The sequence below is a fragment of the Miscanthus floridulus genome, chromosome 10 (genome assembly GCF_019320115.1).
Source record: "Miscanthus floridulus cultivar M001 chromosome 10, ASM1932011v1, whole genome shotgun sequence".
NCBI classification, from domain to species: Eukaryota; Viridiplantae; Streptophyta; class Magnoliopsida; order Poales; family Poaceae; genus Miscanthus; species Miscanthus floridulus.
This window is the reverse complement of record NC_089589.1, coordinates 34,107,444-34,117,162: the sequence shown is the minus strand read 5'-3', so window position 1 is coordinate 34,117,162 and position 9,719 is coordinate 34,107,444. Positions and strand designations below refer to the sequence as shown.

Below are 9,719 nucleotides of genomic sequence, written 5' to 3'. Positions count from 1 at the left end.
AGGAGAGAGAAAACCGGCTTCGCGCTACAGTATTGCTAACGATTTGCTCGTGGTATCAAACATGTCCTAAAACCGTGTAAAGGTGTAAAAACAAATTGTTTTAAAAATTAAGAAATAAAAAAATAGTTTTATAGATGAAAGACCTTGATAGTTGAGGGTCAAAAGTTTTTTTTTCCCTCTAACATTACACGTGTGCGTAGGGCTTTTTTCCTTTTTTTTTAGGAAAGCGTAGTGTTTTTTTTTTCGATTACACTAACGCGGAATTCCTTCGTGGGCTAGTCCTTGGAAACAGACGAGCACAGTCGAGTCTCAATGATGGGCCGTCGTAATCACCCAGCCCGCCCTAGGATAAATGACGTGGAATGATGAACACAGCCCAGTCGCAAGCACTTATGCTGTTATGCATGCAGAGGCAGAGGTGAAGAACAAGTATCTGCCATGTCAGGAAGCTCAACTGCTGCGAGGACTTTACCAACTCAGCTGGAATCTCTCCAGCAGCTGCTCAGCACACATGTCGTCGTCAGCTCAACACTCCACTGCCTCCATCTCACCGCCTGTTTCGAACTCATGCATCAATCAAATTTCACATGGTTTTTGTTGCGAGTCCAAGCAGAGCAGCAGCTAATTTGATTCCTCTGTCAAAAGTACCTTGCAAGAATCCGGAGCGTGGTTATAAGGCCGGTCTTGGTGGGAGTTTCATGTCAGTTTCATCCGTATTTAATAAGATGCCATGTAGGCATTTTTTTTATAATGTGGCACCATATTTAAGAAGAGAGAGAAGAAATGTGTTTTATGGGGATAAAACTCTCCTGGCACAATAAACCAACTCGCAATGAGTCATGGTTAGAATGAAACTATACATTGAGAGTGGTTATTTAATTCAAGTTTCATCGCATTTCATTTGATGTGGCATTCTTAGAAACAATTCTATGAAACTCTTCACTGAGACTAACCTAGCCTTACAGCACATTCGGTTGGTGCATGGCATAGAACGTGAATTCGAGTTGGTTCTATGAATCCAGGCGTTGCAAAAAAAAAAAAAAAAAAAAGTTTGTGGCACCAAAAGCTTGATAGAACATGGTAGAAGAGAACAATGGCTTTCAGCTTTCGCACCAAACGCTGAACCAGGGTTTCTTGACGAGGCGTTCAGCTCATTTGGTTTCACGCCGGAATCGGTCGCTGTCAATCTTGTAAATTGTAATCGTTATGCATGTACATTCACTTCAATTTTAAAACTTTAAATCAAACCCATTATCAATTCATCATCGCCAGATCAAGAAGCCCAAATAAATCAGCTCTCACAGCTTGAGCTTACACTCGCTGATTGATCAATATATAATACACATGCAAACAAGGCATCTCGATTCTCGATCGATGGTACATTGTTGACCACCAAACTTGTAGGTAAGAGAGAAAGGGAAAAATAAAAAAACAAATCGCGGGAGAACGAAGAAGACGACCTCCTCGTCGATCCCCGGCGACGCCAACAACAACCGCGTCATTTGGTCAAGTCATCTCCTTCGACGCCCGCCGGCCCTCCGGAGCCACGGATCCCGGTCGGTTTGGCCGCGCGCGGCGGCCGGAGCGTTTGACGGCCGGCCAGCCGGAATAGTTAATGGACACGTCCCTAGCAAGCTACCTACAGCAGCAGCTGATGCCGGGGTCAGATCATCAGATCGATCTATCACTTCCTGACGCGGCACAGCGCGAGGTACGCCAGCAGCCGATAGCCGAAGAACATGGCAACGAGCGCGGCGACGCATGCACCCGGCCCGGCCTCGCCGTCGACGGCCTCGGGCGGGAGCAGGCGCTTGAGGTGCCCGCCGTACTGCACGGCGATGAGCAGGCGGTAGCAGTAGTAGGTGAAGGACGTGTACTTGGCCCACACCATGAACCCCGGCACGTTGTGGACGTAGAACCCGCCGGTGAGGAGGTACGCCAGCATGACCACCGTCACCAGCGTGGACGCGCGCTTGGCGTCCATCATGACAGCGCCCACGGCGAGTCCCAGGCCCTCGGCGACGAGCACATAGCCCAGTATCACGGCCAGCGTGAGCGCGAACGCGGCGGGGGAAGGGTTGAGCGCGGCCATGAGGTACACCACGACGGTGAACGCCGTGGGCAGGGCGAGCTCCATGGGCAGGTCCCCCGCCATGCGCGACATGAAGTAGGAGGAGAGCGCGTACATCCCCGACGCGCGCTCGCGGGCGAGGACCGGCCGCTCCTGCGGGAACGCGAACACGGCGTTGAAGGAGGCGAAGACACCCCAGAAGATGGAGACGAAGAAGAGCAGGCCCAGCCGGTCCTGCACCGCCAGCGGCGTGGACCGCCACCACATGGCGCCCGCGACCAGCGCGGGGGCCATGATCTGGAAGATGCGCAGCGACGTGAACGTCTCGTGCCGACGCTCCTTGAGGCTGCGCCGGAGCAGGATCGTGAACTGGTTGCACCAGCTCGTGCCGGACCCGCTGCAGCTCTCCATCGGCGGCAGCGATTCGCCGGCGCCGTTTTGTACGTGCTCTGCAGCGGCGCCGGCGTTGATGGATGCCTTCACCCTTGGGGCCAGCACCTTGTTGTAGGAGGAGATCAGCGACTGCTTCACGTTGTTGCCGCCTTCTGCTGTGACATTGTAGTCTGCTTGAGCAAAACCTGTTTAAAATAATTATTAGGAAAATATAAAACAGTCAGATATATAATGGGTAAGATCATTATCAATGAGATGATAGCTAATACACTCCTACAATATAAAATGAATCAAGAACAGGAACTAGCTAGTGCTCCCGAGAATTTGTGATGCTCGCTTTCTTGGAGTACCGAGATAATGTGATGTTACACATTCCCTTAGTCCTTTATTTATCCTTTTCTTTTCTTTTCTTTTGATATATGTGTATATACAATTGTACACGCAGCGCATCCTCTACCGTCCAATTCAGGAAAAAAAGAGAGGGGGGTATTTTTCACTGCTCCAATATGTGATTTTGAAATCCTAGATGTGTTTTAGAGAGAGAAAAAAAAAGAGCAGTCTCGGATGCATGTCTATCGCTGACCGTTCGATTTTCGAACGGGCTGTTCATCAAGAAGCCGCGTGCAGAGCCACAAGGCAGCAAAATTGGCATCGTGCAAGCTTAGCTGTGGTGAGTGCTGACACGAAGGCTAGGCCTTTGGATAGATGGGTGTGATCGATAGATGCACACAACTACACAAGCTTTGGTTCGATGTGCTGGTGCATTGAGCAAATGTATGAATTAAAAAGAGGTGAGGTGCCCCCAAGCCAAAACGGGGAGAAGAGAAAGTGGCCTCATCAGCTCCAAAGAGGGCAAGTTTGCACCAAGAAATGATTCCTCCTGTCTACTAAAGCCGGCATGATCGAGCTAGCAGGGGCAGCATATATTTCCAAGTCTAGTGAGACAGGGCACTAGCTTGGAACCATGCATACATGCATATCCATCCATCCACATCGCCTCGCCTGCATATATCTCAGATCACTCCCTAATGACCGAGCATATATCATTTGCTCGTTAATTAATTAATTAATTAATTAATGGTGCATCCACCATGCATTGTATAAAATAAAAAAGAGGCAAATAAAGGAACCAGATCCAACTAAAAGCTGCCACGAGTGTCGGAGATCCATCCACATTAGGGAATGGAAAAAACCCAAGGGCAAGCCCAAATGGCCTGTTAAATATACCAGTCTGTGTATTCAACTCGGTATGTAAAAGTTTTTGTACTAACTAACAATCAATCGCCTGTTCAATAAACCTATAAAATGGTGGTGCCTGTCGATGTTCACGAGTTGCCTATGCCCCTGGTGGTGATAGTCCGTGTGCTATAATCCACACACACATAGAAGGCACTACAAGACGCATCCTTCCAATACAAGTCTCGCTCTATATGGAACACGGGAGCTTTCAACTTTGGTGATAGTCCGCGTGATCAACACACAGAGAAGCCACTACAAGACGTCCCTTGCGGATATGAGTCTTGACATGGAACGCGGAAACTTTGTACTAAGGATCACGATGTTCAAGTCCTATCATGATTGTGAGAAACAGCATTACTCCCTTTTTCGTTCCAAATTATAAGTAATTTTATCGTTTTTAGTACATATACTCTGTTTTTTTATCAAACATAATGAATATCTAAATAAGTAGCAAAATCTATACATCGAGCTAGAAAAGCCAAAATGACTTGCAATTTTCATAACAGAGAGAGTACGTAGTAAGCATAGCCCGCACCCGCTATCATGTCAGTCCTTGTTTAGTTCGCGAAAAGTTTTCTCAAAAAGTGCTACAGTACCGATCACATCGAATCTTGCGATACGTGCATGGAGCATTAAATATAGACGAAAAAAAACTAATTATACAGTTTGATTGGAAATTGCGAGACGAACGTTTTGAGCCTAATTAGTCCATTATTGAACACTAATTGCCAAATAAAAATGAAAGTGCTACAGTAGCCAAATTTCCAACTTTCCACTAACTAAACACGGGCTCATTAGCAGGCTCAGGACCGGGCTGGGATGTAGCTTTCTGTTGGATCATGATGACGTTCAGCCACAGAGACCACAGTGGTAGTGCCCTAATTACCACCATCAGTGACAGGTGCCCCTTAGGTGTGTGATTTTTCAACCATAAAGTGCTTTGCGAAAAAAAAAGCGAGAGAACACTAGCGATGCATGGCAGGCACTACTCACCCTCTCCACTCTTTTTCCCTTCTCACTCATGCCCTCTCTGTCTCCTCTTTCTTGGGTGCACTCCACACTCACTCACCAGGTGTTTTGCTTGTCTCCGGTCTCATGATGATGAATCTAATCCTCATCACAATTGCAGAAGAAGGGGAGCAAGAACACACCAACACATACTCTACTACTTCTGACTTCAACGCCACTTGCTCAATTTTAAGACCATATATATCTCTTTCCATTCATTGGTGCCATCACTCAATTGCATGCCACACTTTGCTTTGTTGTAGTGATTTGGTCAATCTAGTAACCCTCTCTCATGTCTCTAAATGTGCGTTTTAACTCTTAATAATCTTTTTGATTAATTAAGACAGAAATATATGTATATATGTGTGTGTGCCTACCTTTCCTGTTGTAGATCAGGATCAGGGATCATGAAGAAGGTATGGTGGATAGCTCTTTCACTTGTCTTTTTGGGAATGAATAGAAACTGAAACAACAGATAGACATGCAAGGCAACAAAGTTTTGTTGCGGCCAACAAGGAAGCTAAGGTAGCCTGCAGGCGTACGTAAGACTCACCATTTGCGAGGTCGAGCATGAAGTCGGCGGGGTTGACGTGGAACCCCGGCGCGAATCCAACAGACGCGAAGTAGTCCATGGCATCCCGTCCAGCTCCAATGTAAAGGCAGCTTCCCTCAGCGAGCAGCAGCACGGAGTCGAACATGCTGTACACCCGCGACGACGGCTGGTGCACGGACAGGACCACCGTCCGCCCCTTCCTCGCCAGCGCCGACAGCGTCGCCACCAGCCTCGCCGCGGCGGTGGAGTCGAGCCCGGACGTGGGCTCGTCCAGCACCAGCAGGCTCGGGTTCACCAGCAGCTCGTGCCCGATGCTGACGCGCTTGCGCTCCCCGCCCGACACGCCCCGCACGAAGGCGTTCCCGACGATGGTGTCGGCGCACGCGCCCAGCCCGAGCTCCGCGATCACGGCCTCGGCGGCGGAGGCCTTCGCGGCGGCGGGCGCGGAGTGGGGGAGCCGCAGATTCGCGCAGAAGGTGAGCGTCTCGCGGACCGTCAGGTGCGGGTGCAGCACGTCGTCCTGCGCCACGAACCCTGTGCGGCGTTGCACGAAGCGGGACGGCGGGCGGCCGCCGGCGAGGACAGTGCCGGAGTGGCGGCCAGGAAGACGGCCGCCGAGGATCGAGAGCAGCGTCGACTTGCCGCTCCCCGATGGGCCTAGCACCGCTAGCACCTCCCCGGGGCGCGCCTCGCCGGTGATGCCCTTGAGGATCGTCCGCTCCTCTGACGCAGGGGTACCGGCGCCGGGGCCAGAGTGAGCCGATATCCGGCCTCCGGGTGTTGCCTTGGAGGACGACGCCGGCCGCTCTGTTTGCTTGACGCGGTACGACACGTCGATGAACTGCAAACAAGAGACGGCGACATGGGTGTGTAAGGATTCGGTTCAATTGAATTCCTCGGCGGCACGCGACACAACGCCGCCGCGCGTCTGGACGTGTCGCCGGCAGGCGCCTAGGTGCGTACCTGGAGGTTGAGCGGCGTGCAGACGGGGGTCAAGAAGCAGTCCATCTTGGACGCCGCCGTGGGCGTGGCCGGAGGGGGTGTCGTCATGGCGAGGCCGGCGCTGCTTCCGTGCACGTCCTCGTGGGCGTGGGGTGGCATTGCGTAGCAGCTAGTATCGAACAGCAGCTAGCTAGAACACAGGATGGGGACTGGCTGGCATGCGCTGCTGCTGGCCGCGCTGGCGATGGATGGAGTGTGAGGAGGAGGCCGGGGCAGCTAGCTAGCAGAGAAGAGAGCAGAGTGATGAGGAGGAAGGGGACGGCGAGGCGGGGCGGGGTTTATATGGACTTAGGGAGGCGCGGCCAGGCGGGTGGTGGTGAGGTCCACGTCACGGCGAGTGGGGGAGAGGGGGCACGTGGCGGGACGCCGGGCGGGCGCGGCGAGAGTGGTGCGGCGGGCCCACCTGTGGTGGACGGAACGGAACGGAGCCACTTTTGGACCCAGGTCCATCCATGTGTGACACCGGTCGTCGTTCCGTCCGGGATGGATGCAGTGCAACGGCGGAAGAGGACGGGCAGCTAGCTAGAGAGGTGTACACGTTTGCTATTGCTACACGTACGGGAAGGAAGGCCACACGAAACTGTGGCGGCGTAGTGGGGCGGCATGTGCACCACCTGTAGCACCACCCGCTGGCTGCTTCTTCCCGGCCCCGGACTTGCCAGCAGCACCACTAAAACTCGAACGTTCGGCTCATTCAAATTGAACAAACGATCTAACAGCTCCTGCAACTTTCCTTTTTAGAAAAAAAATTGTTCACGCACACGCTCAGTTTCTATTTCGACGTACGCGTAACTTAAACGTATAACTTACTATGTGATAAATTATATAAATAACTTATAAGATAACTTACTACGTGACAAAGTTATATAACATACATGTAAAAAGTTAGATTTATAAGTTTGATGTACAAGTCATATGATAACTTATATTATAATAACTTGTTTGTATAATTTATAAGTTAGATTAACAAACTTATATGTATAAGTCAACATGACAACTTATATTATAATAACTTGTTTGTATAATATAAGTTATAGATGAACAAATTTATATGTATAAGTTAACATTGATAACTTATATTATAATAACTTGTTTGTATCACTTAGATATATAACTTGATGAATAAATGAGATATAAAGTTGGACGTATAAGTTATATTCAAGAATTTAGATGTACAAATTAGCCAGAAAAGTAAAACTATGTACGATAAATAACTATTTAGTATAACATAAATATGTAACAAAAAAGGCAAAAACGGGTAGAAAAAACAAAAAAGGAAGAAAAAAACAAACGTTCGTGCAGGTGTAGCCATGCCACAGAACGAATCCGACCAGTATGCTCTAAATAAAAATGTAAAGGAAAAAGGAGAAAATAGAAAAGGATAAAGCGGAAGCATAGGCGTGTAAGAGAAAGAGGCAACGAGCAACATGTGGCTTAGGCATGTGGTGGAGAGTCTCTCGTTCGGTCGGATCTTTCGCTGGATTGAGAACCAGCGAACAACTGCGGGAATAGAATTGGGACTTGCCAGCCCCGGGCCATCTCGTATGCCTATTGTTTCCTATGGTATGTATATCACCTAGTGTTTTCTTTCTTTCTTTTTCTGAAAAACTAAATGTGTCGGGTACATAAACCCAGGGTCCCCAATGGACCCGCTTCTCTGTAAAAACTCGGCTCAGCAGACAGCGTAGCGACAACACGCGTCTCTCGGGCCGGCCCAGATACATAATGACAGGCCGAGAGAACGATTCGGTCCCCGACCGGAAGGCCTGGCCAAGGTGCGGACACAGTCCGACTCCAACCTCCTTTTCCGATTGGGAACGACGGACCGGGGACGCCCGCTCGTTGAGGGCCCGGGGATCAGGCGGAGCAGATAAGATAAGGCGCTCAAGTCAAACTGCAATACCGATGACCGTACCCTACCATACCCTGGCACCTACAGGACGGTGCCACCAAGCCATGCCAGATGGGCACTATGCAACCTTCCAGGCATGTCAGAACACAAATAGTATTGTAGGCGCCGACGTTTGCCATACCCGGCGAACACGGTAAGCCTGCCACATGCATCTGGACATAAACAGTATTATGGGTGCCGGTGACCGTCTTGTACCTGATAACGTGGGCAACAAGACTAGGTAGCACACGTATACATTCTCTCTCTTTCTCTAACCTGTAAGGCCATCCCCTTCGACAATAAAAGGGGATGAGCTCTCTCATAAAAAGCTCTCTGGCTCTCCTTAAAAAAGAGAAGCTAGACGATTCGAGCACTCGAGGACCTGAGAACTCGAATAGCTCAATAGCTCTAGAACTCTAAAGCTACACAGAGCATACGCTCTAATACTTAGCACACGTTAGAGCCCCCGTTACTCTCGGACCTTCGGTTCAGAGTCCAATCGGGCCTTTAACACTCCCCTTCTTATTCCTACTCGTTTGTAACCCCACAGCAAACTTCGAGCACCTGGGCTTACGAATAAAGTCACCGACCGACTGAAACTGGACATTGGGCATGTTGCCTAAACCAGTATAAATCCTGTGTCATTGAGTGATAGGCCACATCCGATCACAACGCACGACAAAACTACAAATATTTATTTTTTCATCACTTTTCGCACCGACAGTTGGTGCCATCCTTTTGGTCATCGGATGGCCCACCTTTCCACCATCTTCGTAATGGCGGGCTCAAGCAATACGATTCGCTTCGGCTTGCTAGAGTTCCTCACGCTCCCACCTGTTGGGATGTGGGTTCCTCCCATCTTCGTGCCACTCCAGACCTTCCTCTTCGGGAGTATGAACTTCAATGATGACCGGCTCAGCGTACTCCACCTCCGTGAGGAGGCGCTCGTCCCGACGTCCACTAGAGGAGGAGCGCCCTCCATCAGCCCCAGGCCACCCGACGACCTCAACGTCGAAACCCTCGCACTTCACCTTGAGCCCATGCTGGGCTCAAACTCCACGGTGAGTAACATATATGTTGTTCTTTACTCATTATTTAACACCTTCCGCCGACTCTTCGGAGGGACCCTGTTGTCCCCACTACGACCGCCGTGCGACCGATTCCCCTACGGCTTTGAGTCCCTCGGGGACGCATATACGAGGGGGCTCCGAAGGATGCTGATGCCGCCACCTCTCACATCCGAATTTGTGGGGATGGTGGGCTACGCTCCCGCCTCCTTTCACGACCTCGTAGATGACGTTGTCGAAAGCGACGGCTCTAGCATTGGCGACGTCGTGGCACCTTGCCAACCTCTGTCCCGGGAGTGCGCTATGGTAGATGCCCTAGGATAACCACTGGTGGTAGCGGAATCTCTATAGACTCACACCCCTCTGGACCCTCGTGCGAAGGCCCTCGCGCGTGCGTAGGAGCACGACGAGGAGTTACGACAAAGGCGGCAGAGTTAGCCACCACCTGCGCTAGCGCGCTCGGCATAGTACGTTGCGCCATGTGCGCGTAACCTG

At 50.5% G+C, this 9,719-nt stretch overlaps 1 protein-coding gene across 1 annotated transcript; it reads right to left on the bottom strand.

Moving 5' to 3' along the window:
• Window positions 1–1,542: 1,542 nt before the first annotated feature.
• LOC136486477 (ABC transporter G family member 25-like) lies at window positions 1,543–6,511 on the bottom strand. Its single transcript, XM_066483380.1, has 3 exons — window positions 6,228–6,511; window positions 5,265–6,105; window positions 1,543–2,649 (listed from the first exon to the last, which is right to left on the bottom strand). The coding sequence occupies exons 1-3, from the start codon at window positions 6,363–6,365 to the stop codon at window positions 1,685–1,687; spliced, it is 1,944 nt and encodes a 647-aa protein (XP_066339477.1). The 5' UTR covers window positions 6,366–6,511; the 3' UTR covers window positions 1,543–1,684.
• Between the last annotated feature and the right edge of the window lie 3,208 nt (window positions 6,512–9,719).